Raw genomic sequence first — 21,601 nt, forward strand, 5'->3', positions numbered from 1 at the left:
CTTTGTGTTCCACTCCTAATCAGTACACCATAAACAGACTGAATCAGCTTCACTAGTTTGTTCACAAAACCATGTTGCAGTAATAATAACTGACCACTAGGGGAGCTTCCATTCTCCTTTCCTGTCTTCTCCCATAGGCTGTGTCAAATGGTTTGCAGCTCTCTTGTGATTCTTTTCAAACTTATAAAACCTTAAGCTCTTACCGCAACGTGGCCTGTGTTCAGCATTGGTGTGATCTTCCCGCCAGAGCCCCAGTCTCTCTTGTGAGCCGTGCGATGGCTCCTGCACGGCCTGCAAAGGACCCAGCATCTACAATTGCACTGCTTGTCCTGCCTTTGAAATCCTGTCTGATGATGGCCGCTGCCTCACCTGCTGCAAGGAAGTCCAAGACGGTTCCTCGCTGCCGTGGGAGTGCTGCAACTGCACTGTATCGCAAGGTGAGCTGCTCCTCCCCAGCCCGCTCACCCCCTTCCTATAACTGCACTGTATCGCAAGGTGAGCTGCTCCTCCCCAGCACACTCACCCCCTTCCTGTAACTGCACTGTATCACAAGGTGAGCGGCTCCTCCCCAGCACACTCACCCCCTTCCTGTAACTGCACTGTATCGCAAGGTGAGCGGCTCCTTCCCAGCACACTCACCCCCTTCCTGTAACTGCACTGTATCCCAAGGTAAGCAGCTCATGCCCAGCACACTCACCCCCTTCCTGTAACTGCACTGTATCGCAAGGTGAGCGGCTCCTCCCCAGCACACTCACCCCCTTCCTGTAACTGCACTGTATCCCAAGGTAAGCAGCTCATGCCCAGCCCACTCACCCCCTTCCTGTAACTGCACTGTATCACAAGGTGAGCGGCTCCTTCCCAGCCCACTCACCCCCTTCCCGTAACTGCACTGTATCCCAAGGTGAGCAGCTCCTCCCCAGCATGCTCACCCCCTTCCTGTAACTGCACTGTATCCCAAGGTGAGCGGCTCCTCCCCAGCATGCTCACCCCCTTCCTGTAACTGCACTGTATCCCAAGGTGAGCGGCTCCTCCCCAGCATGCTCACCCCCTCCCTGTAACTGCACTGTATCACAAGGTGAGCGGCTTCTCCCCAGCACACTCACCACCTTCCTGTAACTGCACTGTCTGTATCGCAAGGTGAGCGGCTCCTACCCAGCCCACTCACCCCCTTCCTGTAACTGCACTGTATCGCAAGGTGAGCGGCTCCTCCCCAGCCTATTCACCCCCTTCCCGTAACTGCACTGTATCCCAAGGTGAGCAGCTCCTCCCCAGCACGCTCACCCCCTTCCCGTAACTGCACTGTATCGCAAGCTGAGCGGCTCCTTCCCAGCCCATTCACCCCCTTCCTGTAACTGCACTGTATCCCAAGGTAAGCAGCTCCTTCCCAGCCCACTCACCCCCTTCCTGTAACTGCACTGTATCCCAAGGTAAGCAGCTCCTCCCCAGCACACTCACCCCCTTCCTGTAACTGCACTGTATCCCAAGGTAAGCAGTTCCTCCCCAGCCCACTCACCCCCTTCCTGTACTAACCCATCACCTCACAGTTTCTATACATTCAGCAGGATGAACATATTAGTGAGTGAAGCAGGTGCTTGAAAATCTGTGCTTATAGATCACATCTAAAACAGCCCTCATCCATCCATCTATTCATCTTCTCAGCATTTATGTTGGCCTGGGTCTGGAGTCGATCCCAGACCTAATTGCATGCCTGGACTGTGGGAGGAAACCTGCACAACAGACGGAAGACATGCAAACTTTAAACACACACATTTTTGTATTCATATCTTTGTGGGGACCGTCCATTAATTTCTTTATGGAAAAACCCAAATCCCAACTCTAATAACATTAATCCCTACCCAGCCCAAACCTTAACCATAAGTAACCAAATTAAATGCACCTTTTTTTTTTGATTGGACATTATCACAGGTAATTGTCACACAGTGTGGACATTTGGTCCGCACAATATAATATATACATAACCCTCCACCTTTACACACACACACACACGCACGCAGCAGCGGCAGGATTTGAACTCTCAGCCTTAGGGTTATGTTTACCTTTGGTCTGTTCATATGAAGTCATTCATATTCACTGTGCCCCCTTCCTTGCTGTCTCCTTGTAGATGAGTGCATTATGAGTGTGAACTTTGAGTTCCGCCGCGACGAGGAGGACTACGAAGGGAAGCCAGCCCTCTTTGCCACCACCTCCGTCCTGCTCATCGTTGGCATTGGAGTCGCCGTCTATCTTTTCCTGAAGTCGCGCTCTAAGGAGACTCCCAAGCCCAAGCCTGGAGGCTATGAGAAGCTGAACAACAGCGGTACCGGGCCCTACGGCAAACCCATGACCTCTTACGAACCCAGCCGCTCGGAACAGCTGGTGGAGTTCAATGACCGTGCTGAGGAGGAAGATGATGATGACGATGAGGACATTGTGTACATGGGCCAGGATGGGACAGTCTACCGCAAGTTTAAATACGGGGCTCTAGACGATGATGAAGAGGACGAACTTGAATATGATGATGAGAGCTATTCATTCCGATAGTTATACAGGTGAAATCATTTTTACCCTTGTAGTGAGCTCATACTCATTAAGGCACTCCTGACTGGCCCCCACCCCGTGTTTAAAGGTGATGACATGGTCTATTCCAGTTTCCCAACCCAGTCCTCAAGGAACCTGGACCACGTTTTTGCTTCCTCTGTGCACCTGTGCCAGGTATTCAGTGTTCCTGATTGGCTGGGAGCTGGGAGGGAGCAAAAAGAAGGATTGTCCCTGGGGTTTCCCGAGGACTGGGTCTATTCTTGTTGCCTGTCTCCCCCATTTTATTGATTTCTTTTTGACCCATGAAACTCCAATGACTAATTTACATTTAGACCCAGAATACAGTTACTGTCAGTTTAAATCCTTGTAATTTAGACGTGACAGAATCAAAAAATGATTCCTCACCCTCCACGCCACAGTGCCCCCCCCCCCCAAACACGTTTACGTTTTCCACGAGTGACATTTTTCCATTTAGGATGAAAGGAACAATAAGAACCAAGAATAAAAATATTTAATTAGGTTGAGGGATGAATTCTTACATTTGCTTCTTGCACTATTCTATAGAAGTGATGGCGTTTACAAGCTGGATTTTGTCTTATATGTTGATTTGTTTGATCAGTGCTGTTTATTGATGTGAAAGTTACTTGTTGTAAATGTTTCAAGAAATTAAACCAGTACGTTGAATTTTACCGGTGTCCGTGTTAATATAAGGATATTTATTTCCTAGTTGTGTAATTACTCTATGGTACTTTGCACGGCTGCTGAGTGCTGACATAGAGCAGGGTTTCCCAATCCGATCCTCAGGGACCAACAGCAGTCCACATTTTTGCTTGAGCTGGCAGGGGGGGGGCATTATCTGGCAGGGAGCTGGGAGGGAGCAAAGACATGAACCGAATGTGGGTCCCCAGGGACTGGGTTGGGAAACACTGACATAGAGGTTAGACAGAAATAAAAATCCATAGTTAACTGTTAACATGCAGTTTATAACCTTAGAGCTTTTTAAAATGTATTTTCAAAACAGTACCTGCTGCTACGTTACAGTACTTTTACTTAAAATGCTGTCATTTTTGATATCAAATATTAAACCTTTTAAAATTACACTTGACATCAATTAATACAAAGACCATTTATACAGTTTAGCTTAATCTAGCCTAAGACTATCCCCATCTCACAGGTGTAATCTCCATCCATCCACACACACATTGCTGGTAGAGATAGCAGGAGAAAACCAAAGTGTACTGAACTGATTGGATAAAACTAACACATGGTCTGGATTTGTATTTTATGCACCTAATTGTAATCTAATCTAATCTAAATGACACAATTGTAGATTATGAAGGAGAGTGGTACTGCCCAAGTGATTTCTTCCCATGGTGCACTACAAAACCTAGAAAGTCTAGAAAGTATTCCAGGTCATAGCAACTACATACAGATCAACCCCAGGGCAGCCTAGAGCCGGAAACAGGAAGTACAGTACAACGAGGTGGGGCATGCACAAGATGTGATAACAGGAAGTACAGCGCATGAGGTGGGGCATACACAGCATGTAATAACAGGAAGTACAGCACATAAGGTGGGGCATACACAGGATGTGAAAACAGGAAGTACAGCACATGAGGTGGGGCATACACAGGACGTGATAACAGGAAGTACAGTACACGAGGTGGGGCATACACAGCACGTGATAACAGGAAGTACAGTACACGAGGTGGGGCATACACAGGACGGGATACCAGGAAGTACAGTACACGAGGTGGGGCATACACAGGACGGGATACCAGGAAGTACAGTACACGAGGTGGGGCATACACAGCACGTGATAACAGGAAGTACAGTACACGAGGTGGGGCATACACAGGACGGGATACCAGGAAGTACAGTACACGAGGTGGGGCATACACAGGACGGGATACCAGGAAGTACAGTACACGAGGTGGGGCATACACAGGACGTGATAACAGGAAGTACAGCACACGAGGTGGGGCATACACAGGACGGGATACCAGAAAGTACAGTACAAGAGATGAGGCATACACAGGACGGGATACCAGGAAGTACAGTACACGAGGTGGGGCATACACAGGACGTGATAACAGGAAGTACAGTACACGAGGTGGGGCATACACAGGACGTGATAACAGGTAGTACAGCACACGAGGTGGGGCATGCACAAGATGTGATAACAGGAAGTACAGCACACGAGGTGGGGCATACACAGCATGTGATAACAGGAAGTACAGCACACGAGGTGGGGCATACACAGGACGTGATAACAGGAAGTACAGTACACGAGGTGGGGCATACATAGGACGTGATAACAGGAAGTACAGCACACGAGGTGGGGTATACACAGCATGTGATAACAGGAAGTACAGCACACAAGGTGGGGCATACACAGGATGTGATAACAGGAAGTACAGCACACGAGGTGGGGCATACACAGGACCGGATACAAGGAAGTACAGCACACGAGGTGGGGCATACACAGGACGTGATAACAGGAAGTACAGCACACGAGGTGGGGCATACACAGGACGTGATAACAGGAAGTACAGTACACAAGGTGGGGCATACATAGGACGTGATAACGAAGTACAGTACACGAGGTGGGGAGTACACAGGACGTGATAACAGGAAGTACAGTACACGAGGTGGGGCATGCACAAGATGTCAGGAAGTACAGCACATGAGGTGGGGCATACAAAGGACGGGATACCAGGAAGTACAGCACATGAAGTGGGGCATACACAGGACGGGATACCAGTCCATCACAGGGTGCACAGGAAATCGCCACATATAATTATAGATGCCAATCTATGTAGGGCATTTTTCTGGACTAAAAAAAAAAACATATTTTCTGCTTATATGGTTATGATGCACTAATATCCTAACCCTAATACAGTATTAAATAGTACAATAATAACTAACTACTTATGGTACTGTACTGCACCTCAAGCCTATTGTAAAATGTCTTTTAAAAACGTGTGAACGTATACCCAGATTGACACATGCATTGTGGGAGGCATAATAAAAATGCTTAACTAGGTTGTCACACTAGTGAGGACTCTAAGGTCAACAAACTGCTGAAGCAGAGCAGTTTAGGGGCGTAACTTACGTACTGTGTGCGTCCGTAATTACGGAATTTCTCTGATTTTTAATATAATAGGCTTCGTGGCAGTCCGTTCATAAGTACGAGTGGTCCAAGTTGGACGTTCTTAACCCGGTGTCATGCCCGGCTCGTCCGCTCCTCGTGTGTGCCACGCCCCCTGATTACCCACGTGTGCTTCCCTGATCGTCTCCTGCTGTGTCCGATTACTTTGATTAGTCCTGTCCTGTTTTAAGTCCTGGTCTTACCTGTTTGCTCTGTCCGTCATTGTGGTTTCCAGTTCCTAGTCCCCGTTCCACATTAAACCCCGTAGTTTGCCATGATCTCGCCTGTCTCGCTTGCTCTGTGCACGCCTGCCCGCACGATCACCGCTCTCCCCGCGACTGATAGTGACACCCGGGGATATTCCTGTATTTTCTTTCCTTACCAATGTTCAAATACTTAAAATGTAGCATTTCTATGCCTTTGTTGAAAAATTGCTTCTGAACGATTAAGATTTGTGCATCCTGAGGTATTTCTACGCAAAATGTGTTTAGCATTATGACTTGTATAATGGTTTGTGATAACTCTTTTTAAAAGGTGCCTACAGTTTCCGCATTGTCTGAAAAACAAGAGGTGACAAAAAGGAAAAAGTAAGATCTAAAAGAAAATATATGAGGGAATTAACAAGTGAGATAAAAGACGAGCAACTACACTAATTCCAGGTGCATTCATTAAATGTTTTATTTTTAAGTAGACGATTTCTTTACACAGTTGAGTACAGTATTTTTGCTTGAGGAACAATTTTGTATGTAATGTCATGGCAGTGACAGAAATTCCAGACGACAGTCTTAGATTTGCACGAAGGACCTAAGATGTGGCAGCAGAGCCTGACTAAAGCGTAGCTACTTCATAGACCGGAACAGCAACAGCTGCCCTCCGTTACCTCTGCATGTTACATATATAAGCAAAGACGAATACACTAAAATTTACTTTCTGTTCAAGTTGCCTCTTGATTATCTAAAAATAAAAGGCTGTTCCCTTAATTCGAGCTAGGGTGTCTTTTAATTGGAGAGGGAATTTGAAAAATTTGCGCGCCAATTTTCATGCTATATGAAGTTTGAAGGTCCTTCTCCTGCCACATTACACAATTCAGTACAAGTTAATCTTTTACATTTTGATACATCTCATGTTTTCAAATTATGACAACCTTACAACTGACAGACTGGCATATGGTTATTCCCTGATACAGAATTTAAAGTAAAATCTAGTTAATCCAGATCTCTATATGTATATATGATTCACACCGTGAGCCATTCATTCCCACTGTCTGTTGCATACTTCTGCACAGTAAAGTTAGACATTTCTTCAAAGCAAATAAATAGAAACGTGCACATCCCAAGACAAAATGGGAATAAAATGCAAATATAAAAAAAAAGTCCTGCCCCCTTCTTCCATCCTGCTCTTTGTAAACACCCCCTCCGTGAACAAGTCGATTGTGTGTGTTTCATTCAGAGGAAGTGATGAGTCAGCGTGAAAGGTATTTTTGACTTTTCAGAGCACTTGACTTTTTGAGAAAAAGAATCTATTGGGAGTTAAAATGCAGCGGAACAGCAGGAATGTTTCTCTGCTGGAGCGACTGCATTCAACCACCAAGTGACAGAAAGATAACCAGTGTCAAAAGCAGGCTATTGGAAAAACTGTAGGGATTTAGAATTTGGAATTGAAACATGTGCACGGCGGCACATAGGTCGTAAATACTGGCCAACAAGCCAAAGGCATATATTTCCCAGTACTTCTAGCACTTGTAGGAATGAGATTAACCAGCCCCACAGACAAAACAATCCTACGACTCTGAGCACGACGCCAACCCCCTCCCTCCTGACATCAGGCTGGGGTACAGGGCATGTCATTCTGATCCTGAGGTCTTCACCTCATCGGTCCTGGACAAGCCCGCGGCTGTCACTGCGTTGAGTACAGTGGCAGGTTACAACGAATGCTCAGGAGGAATGTGGTGGCCTTTCACCTACAGTACTGGGGTGGTACGGTAAAGGGTGAGAAGATTATCGTACCCATGACAACGCACAGGACAAGGAACAAAGAGTTCCGGATGCACTCACAGTGGCTTCTGATATTGCAGCATGAACCAGCCATGAATGACAAGTAAAACAGATAAAAAAAAATTCTTGTGGTCAATCGTTTTACCCAGAAAGGCTAAGATCGGGAGGCAGACAAGCAAAGGGGTGAGGACTTCGTCATGCTCCACGGTCCCTCGGCGCATAACAGACTGCCGCCTGTCAGTGGCCATTCACGATGGCATTGGTGCACGTCCTGAAGAAGTTGTCCTGCTTTAACTTCTGGTGATCTGGCAGGTCCAGCCTCCGCTCAGCCTCCTCAATGTCACTTTTGATTGCTGCTATCAGTGCATCTGGGAAGAGGAAGCCTTTTCAAAGCTGACAGCACAAGGCCATGTAAGAGGCACCAAACCTTTTTGGAAATATGGCTGAGTGGCAGCATGATTAAATTACGCAACATCTAAAAGGGAGTCCCTGAAGTCAGGTCTGATGTCTACCGGAGTCTTTTTAACACTAGTTCAGAAATGATAGTAAACAAGGGAATGGTTAGGGCCACTACTGCAGGCAAAACAAAAAGACATGTTTCACTACAAAGGGCAGCTGACACTTTTCACCCAGATCAGCAACAGAGTGTAAAACTATCGTAATTCCATGACTATATTTTAAACGTGGCTCTCTGAGACAGACTCACACTAAGGGCACAGCAGTGTTTTAGCCTCCGATTTTAGCAAGCGATTAAGGAACAAGATTTCGTTTATTGTGAAATTTCAAACAGGCGGGCCAGCCGGGTGTAAATAATGTGATGCAGCATGATGCAGGGCTACAACACACCCAGCAAATACAAAAAAACGCCAAGCTAGAGACCCACCACACACGGAAAAGCGTCACTTTGTTTCTCTGGAACACATCACTCATTTTCTCTTAAAATACCACTCAGACAACATACATTACAAAACAAACGCCACACACGCTAAACATACATACATACACATATACTGAACAAAAATATAAACGCAACACTCTTGTTTCTGCTCCCATTTTTCATGAGATGGACTTAAAGACCTACAATTCATTCCAGATACACAATATTACCATTTCTCTCAAACATTTCTCACAAATCAGTCTAAATGTGTGATAGTGAGCACTTCTGCTTTGCTGAGATAATCCATCCCACCTCACAGGTGTGCCACATCAAGATGCTGATCTGACATCATGGGTAGTGCACAGGTGTACCTTATACTGCCCACAATAAAAGGCCACCCTGGAATGTGCAGTTTTTTGCTTTATTGGGGGTCTGGGGACTCAGAACCGGTCAGTATCTGGTGTGACCACCATTTGCCTCATGCAATGCAACACATCTTCTTCGCATAGAGTTTATCAGATTGTCAATTGTGGCCTGTGGAATGTTGGTCCACTCCTCTTCAATGGCTGTGCGAAGTTGTTGGATATTAGTGGGAACTGGTACACGCTGTCGTATACGCCGGTCAAGCACATCCCAAACATGCTCAACGGGTGACATGTCCGGTGAGTATGCTGGCCATGCAAGAACTGGGACATTTTCAGCTTCCAAGAACTGTGTACAGATCCTTGCAACATGGGGCCGTGCATTATCTGTCTGAGTGGCTGGTCTCAGACGATCTTGGAGGTGAACCTGCTGGATGTGGAGGTCCTGGGCTGGTGTGGTTACACGTGGTCTGCGGTTGTGAGGCCGGTTGGATGTACTGCCATATTCTCTGAAACGCCTTTGGAGACGGCTTATGGTTGAGAAATGAACATTCAATGCACGAGCAACAGATCTGGTTGACATTCCTGCTGTCAGCATGCCAATTGCACGCTCCCTCAATGCTTGTGGCATCTGTGGCATTTTGCTGTGAGACAAAACTGCACATTCCAGGGTGGCCTTTTATTGTGGGCAGTATAAGGTACACCTGTGCACTACCCATGATGTCAGATCAGCATCTTGATGTGGCACACCTGTGAGGTGGGATGGATTATCTCAGCAAAGCAGAAGTGCTCACTATCACACATTTAGACTGATTTGTGAGAAATGTTTGAGAGAAATGGTAATATTGTGTATCTGGAATGAATTGTAGATCTTTAAGTCCATCTCATGAAAAATGGGAGCAAAAACAAAAGTGTTGCGTTTATATTTTTGTTCAGTGTATATTCATACACATACATATATATACACATATATTCATACACATACACATATATACATATATTCATACACATACACACACACATACATACACTCATACACACACACACACATACACGTGCGTGTGTGTATGTGTGTGTGTGTGCCCGCGTGTGTATATATGTGTATATGTGCGTGTGTATATATGTGTGCGTGTGTATATATATATGTGTGTGTGTGTGTGTGTGCTTGCCCGCGTGTGTGTGTGTGCTTGCCCGCGTGTGTGTGTGTGTGTGTGTGTGTGTGCCCGCGTGCGTAGATGTGAGTTCTCTGCTTACCCAGGGACTCATAATTCTTCTCTGGACGAATGTAGCCAACCAAAACAACACTCAAAGTGGCTCCGTAGAAATCCTCCTTAAATTTGTGAATCACATGCGTTTCCTTCAAAACAAAAAAGCATGGAGACAAAAGTGACATAAGATTTAAAGTAAAATTAGAGTATAAGCATTGAGATATGAATATGAACAGATTTTTTTTTATTCCCTCCACCACCCCCCCTCTGCGGAGAACTACTTTATTTCTGTTTATTTATTTATTCTTTTTTATTTATTTCCTCAAGAGAGGGAGAGAGAGGGGGACAGAAGGACGAAAACGGAGAAGGGAAATAGAGAGGGAGGGAGGGAAAAGAGAAAAAAAAAAAAAAAGAAGAAAGAAAACCACAGATAATCTGCTTCAATACCTGCTGATGAGAAAAAACAACAACCAACATCTGTACGAATCACAATGAGCATGTTAAGGAGCAACAGCCGATCAAGACAGTGTGTGTCTGTGAGAACCTGTGTGTACACCTGTATGTGTCTGTGAGAACCTGTTTGTACACCTGTATGTGTCTGTGAGAACCTGTGTGTACACCTGTATGTGTCTGTGAGAACCTGTTTGTACACCTGTATGTGTCTGTGAGTACCTGTTTGTACACCTGTATGTGTCTGTGAGTACCTGTTTGTACCCCTGTATGTGTCTGTGAGTACCTGTTTGTACCCCTGTGTGCACACCTGTGTATGTGCGCGCGCTGGTGTTCAAAAGGTTACCCCATGTAAATGTCTAGTAGTGTGTGTGGGGAGCCACAGCCCCATCCCCAAGGACATGAAGCCGACACGGAGGAGGCCCGGACCCCAGACATCCAGAGGCCCCCCAGGGCATGGAAGCCCTCGGAGGACCACCGCAGGGAGAATAGCAGCCCTCACCCAGAAAAGGGCAGAGGAGAGCTCCGGAGGGAGGCCATCCGGCAGCCACAGTGCAGGAGCCCCAGGGGCCGTGGCGGCCGGCCCCACCAGGGCAGACCAGGCCCTGGGCCCAGAGATCCAAGGGCCCCCCCACCCCCCAGCAAGGGCCCGACAGAGCCAGGAGGGCCAGATCCCGCCAGGCAACCGCCGAGGGTGAGCCAGCACCCACACGAGCACCCAGCCCCGGACATCGAGAACCACCAACGCACCAGCGGCTGGGGGCCCCATCCACCAGCAGGGAGTGTGGCGGGGGGTAATAGAGCCCGAGATGTTATTTCAGGTGGAGTCTAGGACCCAACCTGACACATGCGTATAGACAAACAGGCACACACATATACAAGCATACGTTCCCACCCTCATGCACACAAACATTTACACATTCACCCAACATAGAGACACACAGAAATGAACGCTGTACACATACTCTCACTCCCCATATATACTCTATGTGGACCCCATTTTTTCCTCTGGCGAGGAGACCAGAAGACCACCCCGGACCCCGCAGCAGCCGAGAAGCCCACCAGCCCAGACCCCGACCAGACGGCCAGCTCTTCCTCTCTCAGCCCCCAGCCCCAAATGGCGAACGGAGAACGGGGGTGTGAAAAGACCCCATGCCCCCCTTCGCCCGCTCAGATGTGGTGTTGGTGCGTGTTGTTCTAAAGTGCTTTTAAAACAGGTGAAGGGCATGACGCTAACCACCCCCTGCCGACCAACAGCTGGTGTTAGCTCGGCCCCTCACCAGAACCCTCAATGTCTATGTGCAATTAAAATTGAGATGTGGGCCCTGGCACCAGAGGTAAGGCTGAATGAACAGACCGCCCTCTGGATGCCATTCTGTGTGCCCACCCCCAAGGCCCTAAATGTATGTGTTTGTGAGAGAGTAAGTAATGAGAGTGTCTAAGTTGTGATGTATGATTGAGATGCAGGTGGTCGTGAGCGGACAGAGGAGGGATACCTCCCCTGTATCCCAGCAACGCACCTGCACCTCAAAGCCCTACGTGTGTGGTGGTGTGATGGAGCGGGAGGAGGGAGGCACTTCGGGATGGGGAGGAAAGGAATGGGGGGGGCCAAGTCCCCCCCCCCCTCTGGAGCCAGCTCCCCCGCTGACCCCCATAGGCACCTCCGTTCCCTGAAATCCACCCAGGGCGGGGGGCCCAGGCCCATCCAGACCGGGGCCCAAGGCAGCGGCACCACCCAGCCCCACAGAGCCCAAGGCGCCTCACTGGCCCCCACCCCAGAGGAAAAACTACCCCCGCCCCAGCATTCAGTCAACTCCCAGACTGCATAAGACAAAAGACATCCAGGTTGAGTCCCTCCTCCTCCTCTATTGGATTCCCCCCCCCGCAGAATGGATACCCCAAAAGCAGGGACCCCCCGCGGACAGATGGTAAGAACCTCCCCGCCAGCCAAAGAGGCCCCCAGCTCCACCGACGCGCCGAAGGCCCCCGCACCGCATATGAACAGATATTTAACAAATACCAGTATCTCCACTGGCAACTCTCAAATACTCTTGAAATATACTAATTAAACTTTATTTGCATTGGTATTGGGCACAAACTCAAAACATAAATTAGACAATCATATTACTATTATTTCCAAATTTGAAACATGAGGTGAAAAGTACCATGTTAAACCACTTGCTAAGGCTTCAGTGTCATCTTGCTGAGTGTTATCTCACCCAGTCTGGTCAAACGTATCTTTTTTTCCCCACCCCATTTGATTAATAAGGAAGCAATAAGCTATAGTACAGGCGTGGCCAATCTTACCCAGAAAGCGCTGTTGTGTATGCAGGTTTTCGCTGCGACTCCCTAATTAGATTACTAATTAGAGGACTGATTGGCTGAAGAGTCCTCACACCTGGGTGCGAACAGCTGACCTAAAGGTTACCCCAAAAACCCGCATACACATCAGCCCTTTGTGGATGAGACTGGCCACCCCTGCTATAGTAAGTGGAGGGGAAATTGTCTGATGACTAAAGATGGCTTCCACATGTCCAATGCTGCATCTACAGGAGGCTTCCGTGTTACTGTGAACCAAAAAAAAAAAAAAAAAAAAAAAAAAACACGATTTACAAGTTTGGGAAAGAAATATCACACATGAATAATACTACTTCAAAAACTGATCAGAAATCAAAAAAGTCAAGTTGTCAAAAGCAAAGTACATTGTTTTCACCTGCAGGCCATAACAGCTGAAACATGTTGCACACAACCTAGAACGTCCATATTGTGTGTCAGCTAACGAATAACTATTTTTATAACATTAACATATGATACAAAATACTATAAAAATGTTACTATTCACACAGTTATTTTACTAGCACGATGCACGATGTTTTTTTTACTGTGTGGACTTACCAAAGTCCAAAGAAATTAAGAAAATTTTAAAAAGTTCTATGTAAACAGTGAAACATGGGGGTTGGGGGGGGGTAGGCCTTTCTTGGCAGTTTGTGTCAGGATTTAATGTGTAACTAATTTCCATGCTGTTTCAAGAGTTAACTGCCAGACAGAATCCTATGCGTTTGCCAGTTAATCAATCACAAATAAGTTTCATAAATTCATCATACCCATCAAGTAACTAACGAACTCACCTACATGCCACAATAGGTGTAGCCAAAACTGAAGGTGATTTCTCCTTCAACTGCATTTAGCAACATTCCATAGCAAAAACACACCTTTTAATATGAATACCTGCTCTATGCAAAGTCATTTCATTTGACCTTAAAGACCTGGATGAGCATTCAAAGGACTATTAGATAAGACACCATTCATGCATTTTTTTTTTTTATCTCAGCGCCAGCTGTTCTGCCCATGGCGCCGCACGGGATGCTGCCCTGGCGTCCAACCAACAGATGGATGTCCATGCAGCATTCGATCAGCTCCTTAGGACCCACCCCGTGACCCTGGATGGGGACGTGCCAGACAAGCCTGTCCTGTAGTCCATCGTTATGGAAAACTGTGTGGGACTGAACATTTGTTATCCATCCCATGTTGGTGTTACCCAATATGTTCACTGGTTTTCCTACGTAAAAGGGCGTCACACTGGAAGAGACTCAATTCACGCAACAAACCCGCTAAGTTGGACTGAGCTACATACACAGTTAGGCTGTTGATACGCTGCTGAGTGCAGCACTGGAGATGGGCAAACTCGACACTTTTCATAACTCGTTTAATTTAGCAACTGCTATAGAAACACAACAACTGTCAAATAAAAATTAAAAACTAGCCTAGCCTAATCACTTCATATAATTAGTATGTGTTTGTTTACCTCCATAGTCAGAGAGGGAACATGCCACCATAAAACAATAATAAGAAAAATGTGTACAATTTGATCTTATGACCTGACATCTGCATTTCTTTCAGTAGCACCACCCCGCCCCCCCCCCCCCCAAAATTTCAAATGAAATCGCCAATGACTTACTCCTGACTGAATAGTGATCCGTCATTAAATGTAAGCATATCAGCCTGCCAAAGGACTACCAACTGTATCCATCTACGCCTCCACTTGACACAACGCTTGACTGCTCTCCTGTTTAGGTATGATGAGCCCAAAACTTGTCTATAGGCGCTCAATAGCCCAAAACATTATCATTAGAAATATTAGAATTGCACCGATACAACTGGCAATGAGAGTGCTTGACCACCATGAAACCTGCTGTTTTATCCTTAAGGATAATGAATACCTAACACTATCAATGTTAAGGACAAATTAGCTAAAATCAGTCTGACAACTGAATCCTGATCATTTATGTTTCGAAAAGACCATTTAAATGTGCAAGTTTATATATATATATATATATATATATGTATATATATATATATATATATATATAAATAAATAAAATATTTGCTACCTCACACCACAATTATAGGGCTTTTTGTACATAAAACATACAGGCCAAAAGGTAAGGAAAAAAATTCTTAAGATAGTCTTGCCCAAATTCTATAAGAAAAATTATTATATTACAGCTATTTCTATATTGTTTAAATGAATGCATATTTTCCCGATTCACTGTCCCTTATAGATTCTGTCTCTGTACACGCATGTATATAATTAACTACATAAAAGGGTGATTTACCCTTTCACCCAGAAAGCAGATGTGTTTGTCTGTGTGTGTGTGTGTGTGTGTGTGTGTGTGTGTGTGTGTGTGTGTGTGTGTGTGTGTGTGTGTGATTATTATTGATGTCCTGGTGTATAAGAGGTTTCAGGCTGTGTTAGGCTATCTGTTTACCATGGATTTTTTGGTGTTCTTGAAGTAAGGGTTCCAGCCGATGCTCATGACCATCTTATGCACATCCCCATTTCCGAGGCAGGCCCAGCCATAGTAGATCCCAGTGCTGATGTCTGCTGGGAGATGCTCCACCACAGAAGCAGGGAAATTTGCTGTGGGGTAGGACGGAGACAGTCAGTCAATCACACAGTGGAGAAAACGGCTTGGGGACTTGCACTAATGGGACAGCGGCCTGCAGCCTGTGGGAAGATCAAAGTGGATCATAACAGCAGCTACCTTTCCAAGTCCCACCATTACAGTCAGTACATGTATGTACATATGCACTTTAACTTGTTACACTGTTTCATTTCAAGTTATCTTGCGATGATCAACGTACAACAAATGAACAAAACCCTGTCTTACACAACTGATCAGAAAAAAGCCAAAAACATCGCAGTAAATTTCTGTTTTTAGGAAAACCTCGAGTACTGCCAAAAGGACTGGGTTCATGACCAATCTTAAATTTGACTGCTGTTGACCATTTCCAGTTCTTATTACGACTACGCGACCCTTATAAATACATGTAGGCCTATCGTTTAAAGTAAGTTTTATGTCGAAGGTCAGACATGTTAATTTTAAACACATTTAAAATTGCTGTAAAACCGTGGCAGTCAGCTATGAATGCGATGTGCTCTGGTTCTGGGATCCAAGCTTGGTGTCGGAGCAGCCCCGATATCGGATCCATAAATTAAAAATCCAAGCAATTGCTCCAATCAACCAACCAGCCATCCATCCATCTAGAGAAATTTCTAGTTGAACTCACTGGCCTCCAGTAAAATGCGAGTTAGCCAAATCGCCGCTTACCAGTGGGTATTCCCAGCTCCTTGCTCCCTCGTCCAAGCCCTCGAACAACTTCGCCACGACAGAAATATGGGAGACTCCTCATCATATTCACCTTCTGAGACTTCACTCAAAAGTCAGTCTCTAACCACTAACCTCACATACGCCTATTGCTTAACCATCTACTTCCGGTTGCGCTACTACAGAGTTCAACGCGCAAGAATAGCACGTTCTCTGTTCCTACAGCGCCATATAGTGACGAGGAAGTAAACTGCACACTAGTTCTATTTAAATAGGTCAATCTCCAAGAAATCTAATTGGGGGGGCTTTCAGTAGGCAGATGATCCGTAGACACGCCCACTGTGAGAGACAGGACTTAATTGTTTTAGGACGAACGACTTTATTAAAACATTAAATTAAATTAAATTAAATTAAATTAAATTAAATTAAATTAAAAATGGTGTCTTTGGAGGGTGGGCTTCAGAGGGAGGGGGCACAATGGTTCAATAGGGTGGGGGTTCATGGCCACGAATGCCCCCTTGATGCCAAGTCTGATTTTGACACAGGTTGCTATGTCATTTATTTAATAACTGTGTGCTGTACATATTCACTGGCCACTTTATTAGGTACACCTCGCTAGTACCGGGTTGAACCCCCTTCACCTTCAAAACTGCCTTTATTCTTTGTTGCATAGATTCAACAAGGTGCTTGAAACATTCCTCAGAGACTTTGGCCCATGTTGACATGATAGCATCATGCAGATGTTGCAAATTTGTTGGCTGCACCTTCACGATGCGAATCTCCCGTTCCACCACATTCCATAACTGCTCTATTGGGTTGAGATAAGGTGACTGTGGGGGCCATTTGAGTACAGAGAACTCTTTTGCAATGTTTGAGAAACCAGTCTGAGATGATATGCGCTTTGTGACATGGTGCGGTATCCTGCTGGGAGTAGTCAATAGAAGTTGGGTACACTTTGGTTAATAAGCGATGTACATCATCCCCAGTATTATTTAGGCAGGATCTGGCAATTAGATGAACATCAATTGGTACTAAGGGGCAGAAAGTGTGGCAAGAAAATATCCACAATACCATTACACCAGCAGCCTTAATGGTTGATACAAGGCGGGATGGATCCAGGCTTTGATGTTGTTCACGCCAAATTCTGACCCCCACTGTCTGAATGTCGTAGCAGAAATTGAGAGTCATGTGACCTGCCAACGTTTTTCCAATCTTCCATTGTCCAATTTTGGTGAGCATGAGTCCACTGTAGCCTCAGCTCCCTGTTCTTAGCTGACAGGAGTGGTACCCAGTCTGGTTTTTCTGCTAAATCCCATCTGCTTCAAGGTTCAACATGTTGTGCGCTCAGAGATGCTCTTCTGCATACCTTGGATGTAATGAGTGGTTATTTGAGTTACTGTTGCCTTTATATCAGCTTGAACTAGTCTAGCCATGCTTCTACAACCTCTACCATCAACAAGGCATTGCTTATGGGGCAAGTCGTGTTCTGTATCCAAAATGGGACACAGTATTTTGTTTTATGATACGGAATGATCCCATAAAATATAGGACCGGTGGGAACTCTACTTAGTGTAACGTGTTCTTAATTCATTATTATGTGACCCACAGATTGATCATTTGTGTTCCACAGAATAAAAAACAATGTAACGTTATTCAGCAGTGCATGGTCAGCATTTCCATGCTTGTGCATCCATAGCAAATGTCCTCAAAAGGGGCAAAACATGCTCCAGGTAGGTTATTATTAACATTCATTAAAGACCAACAAATCATTAATTTAGCTAGGCCTAAAAACAGTGAAGGAAAGTATTTGAAGTTTCTTTTTATTTTATTTTAGTTAGTATCAGAAACTATATAGAGCCCTGTATGTGGTTTTCGATTACTTCAGTTTAAGAAAAGGTTTAGTTTTTTGTTTTTTTTAGTTCCGTAGGTTACATTGTATCATTGTAACCCTATGTGTTTTACGGTAAATTATCTTTGTACTTCATTAGATATTTAATTTTTTCCATCTTTAGCAGAGATTTATGTTGACCACACCTCCTCATTTTTTTGGACATACGAAATGTCTGGAATCCCACTTTGTCCCATGCTGACATTTTCTTTCCACGGTTGGACTGTTTTCTATCTGCATACTTGTGTTGCTTTTACGTCTCTCTTTACAAAGTTCAAAGAATGCACACCAACTTAGTTAATATACGAGCTATCGCACACCTATTTACCCACAAAATTTCTTTATTCACAACCAGCCTGCCCAGATGCCTTCTTAAGCCTCCCGGGGGGGGCTGGGGGGGGGGGGGCGGAGTTTGTCACGCTCTCCCTCATGAACATGCCAAACTATCAAGGCTTCCACACACATTGCTGATGCTGAATACCACATACTAAAGGTACTTTATCTCCTGCTAATCATGCTCACATCCTGGCACAAGCCCCCAGCTTCTCCCAGTGGGCCTGCCTCCTATCTCAAGCCCTCTGCGTAGGATTGACCCCTCTGGCTCCCAACCCTCGCACCCTGTCACCCCAACATTAATCCTGCCTATTGATTCCATTCCTGACTGCTTGGTTGTAAATAAACTCTGTTGTCTGCAACTGGGTCTCAGCTGAGTTTTCTGTTTCATGGGTACCAGATCCAAACTGGGGGAGTCAAGTATGGACATGGAGAAGATAAATGCTGTACAAGAATGGCCCTGGCTCCAGACTGTAAAGGAGCTCCAGCGATTTCTAGGCTTTGCCAACTTGTACTGGCATTTCACCTGGGGGTTCAGCTCAGTCACAGCTCCACTCCATAATGTGAGCTCACTGCTCTATCCTCAGCTGGACCCCCTAGGCAGAGGAAGCCCTGTGATGGCTCAAGAAACTCATTCGTCCAGCACCTGCCCTCCAGCAGCCCAATCTATCAGGTCCCTTCATTGTGAGTTGGATGCCTCAAAAGTCTTGTCACAGTGACAGGAAGAGATGGGGAGGATGCACCCCTTCACCTGCTTCTTATAGAAACTGACGCCAGCAGAGAGGAATTTTGACATCAGGGATTGAAATGCACTGAAATCTGAATAGATTGAAGCTGGCCCTTGAGGGGTAGCGACATTAGTTAGAGGGCGTGATGCATCCCTTCCTGGTGCTCACTGATCACTGAAACCTGAATAGATTGAAGCTGGCCCTTGAGGGGTAGCGACATTAGTTAGAGGGCGTGATGCATCCCTTCCTGGTGCTCACTGATCACTGAAACCTGAATAGATTGGAGCTGGCCCTTGAGGGGTAGCGACATTAGTTAGAGGGCGTGATGCATCCCTTCCTGGTGCTCACTGATCACTGAAACCTGAATAGATTGAAGCTGGCCCTTGAGGGGTAGCGACATTAGTTAGAGGGTGCGGTGCATCCCTTCCTGGTGCTCACTGATTATTGAAACCTCAGCTAAATACCTTAACCACTTATTCATCAGATTTGAGTTCAAGGTCCCCTACATCAACGGGGTGAAGAACCTCAAGGTGGACGCCCTGTCACGCCGACAATCCCATCTTGAATCTACTGCAGTCTTGTTTCCTGAGCCCGGTGGAGCCTGGACCTCGAAGGAACCCGTCGTAGTGGGCCCACTACCTGCCCTGGGCAAAGTACGCCCGGAACTCCAGTCCCCAGCCATCCTCTGACCTCTGACCGGATTTCACTGTCATTCCATGTGTCACTCTTGAAACCAGTCCAATACAGCGTGGGCCACCCTCAAGGAGGATGTTCAGGGATGTTGAGGTCTTTGGTCCAGAGGAGCAGACTTGGGTACTTGTGGCGGACCTCCTTGACCCCTCACTCATGGTCCACCCCAAGAAGCCTTCCCAGATGTCTACTTCAGTCTCCTGGAGGCGGCCATCTAGGGAGTTCTGTCACGCCCTCCTTCATGACCATGACAAACCATCAAAGCTTCAACATCTGTCTCTTACCTGTAAAACCCCTCTTTCATTTTTCTACGATACATTTGTAACAAACAATATTTAACAAATAAAAAGTGAACAATAATTTGGACACATAGGCTGAACAACAGAACCTGTAAAGGGAAAAACCACTAGATGAGTCACTAAATGAAAAACCACCAGATGTCTCACTTTTTATTAGAATCATTGTAACAGTTCATTCACCCTTTACATACAGTACTCATTCAAAATATTAATACAGCTATAAACCTCTTAATTTACTCAGCCTTCCATAAATCTTCTGACTGTTTATTCTGTTCAGGGCTGCAGGCTTTTTATTTATACATCTTAAGTCCATCCTCCACTTATTAGGACTCTGTGAGTGTGCTGTCTAATTATAATCATACTTTTCATTTCAATTCTACATACTCCATTAAGTACAGTTTTTGCCAATAGCGTTTCTCTCGTGTTTGATATCTTCTGAACTTGTACTGTATAATCTTTTTAACACCTTCATAACTTGTAAATAAGCATTAATTCTAATTAACTATAAAATTCCATACTATTTGAGCTTCTTATTTTTAGCATTTTATGGAAGCTTTGTTCCAAACGGAAGTGGATACTTACGCAAGATAAACAGCTTCATTAAATGCGAACAGGTCTGTGAATTGCTGCTCTCATAAAACAGCTTAACTGAGTGCTCTAACAGTAATGTCTTTGACATTTTCTGTATTTCAAGCCTAGACAGTATATATAGCTTGTTAGCCTCCCCGCAAAATGGAATCCAGTCTTACTAGAGTAACAGGTTGTATAAACCTCTGCTGTCATGTTCATGCTATTTGTCACCCGACCTTGTGACCTTGAGTCTTCAGCTATTCACAATTCTGTAATGGGGAAATATATTTCACATTCCACACATCACTGTTTTGACACAATTGTAAACAATATCAATAACTAATAGTTTGTAACGATGCATCACATTTTTATACCTAGGGAGCTTCAGATCTTGTATTTTGTGGTCTGGGTCACATTTACATTTACATTTACATTTACAGGATTTGGCAGACGCCCTTAGCCAGAGCGACTTACATAAGTGCTTTGAGACTCTGCAATGAATTTCCAATGCTAGCTCAAGATGAGACTTAATGATGAGACATGAGACTTAATTGTCTGGTATCAGTAACAGACACCTGCCATTCGACTGACTTAATTCATAATTAATTGCATAATGAAAAATGATAACCTTAAAAATGGTTTAGTTCATGTTAAATGGTCATTGGAGGTTACGCATCTCAAAATGATCTTATTCTCACACAGCGTGTGACTGCTGACAAGTGTCTTTTAACATTACTGCCTTGAAACTGAGCATTTTCTAATTTTCTTCACCCTTGTGGATGGCTCTTGTGCAGAGTCTGTTGTGATGCAAGGGCTACAGACCAAGTCTCCTTGTTTAGTCGAATTCATATCACATCAGAAGCACCACCAGCAGTAGTAAACACCATGGTGGATGATTGGATGG

The 21,601-nt window shown here is 45.2% G+C and overlaps 3 protein-coding genes across 4 annotated transcripts in view; 2 read left to right on the forward strand and 1 right to left on the reverse strand.

Annotated features, from left to right (window-relative positions):
- Positions 1-3,225, forward strand: part of pcsk5b (proprotein convertase subtilisin/kexin type 5b) — a 75,649-nt gene extending 72,424 nt beyond the window's left edge. For both annotated transcript variants that reach the window (XM_048978165.1, XM_048978173.1), the window contains exons 36-37: positions 248-437; positions 2,123-3,225. In XM_048978165.1, coding sequence (XP_048834122.1) covers positions 248-437; positions 2,123-2,541 — 609 coding nt within the window. In that variant the 3' untranslated portion in view covers positions 2,542-3,225. The remainder of the gene's footprint in view (positions 1-247; positions 438-2,122) is intronic.
- Positions 3,226-3,871: 646 nt separating this feature from the next.
- Positions 3,872-5,368, forward strand: LOC125718817 (uncharacterized). The gene is made up of 3 exons (XM_048992931.1): positions 3,872-3,884; positions 4,157-4,679; positions 4,725-5,368. The coding sequence occupies exons 1-3, from the start codon at positions 3,872-3,874 to the stop codon at positions 5,164-5,166; spliced, it is 978 nt and encodes a 325-aa protein (XP_048848888.1). The 3' UTR covers positions 5,167-5,368.
- A 974-nt stretch (positions 5,369-6,342) lies between these two features.
- Positions 6,343-16,415, reverse strand: rfk (riboflavin kinase). The gene is made up of 4 exons (XM_048998703.1): positions 16,193-16,415; positions 15,350-15,501; positions 10,177-10,279; positions 6,343-8,051 (listed from the first exon to the last, which is right to left on the reverse strand). The coding sequence occupies exons 1-4, from the start codon at positions 16,275-16,277 to the stop codon at positions 7,921-7,923; spliced, it is 471 nt and encodes a 156-aa protein (XP_048854660.1). The 5' UTR covers positions 16,278-16,415; the 3' UTR covers positions 6,343-7,920.
- Positions 16,416-21,601: the final 5,186 nt, after the last annotated feature.

The sequence above is a fragment of the Brienomyrus brachyistius genome, chromosome 2 (assembly GCF_023856365.1).
Source record: "Brienomyrus brachyistius isolate T26 chromosome 2, BBRACH_0.4, whole genome shotgun sequence".
NCBI classification, from domain to species: Eukaryota; Metazoa; Chordata; class Actinopteri; order Osteoglossiformes; family Mormyridae; genus Brienomyrus; species Brienomyrus brachyistius.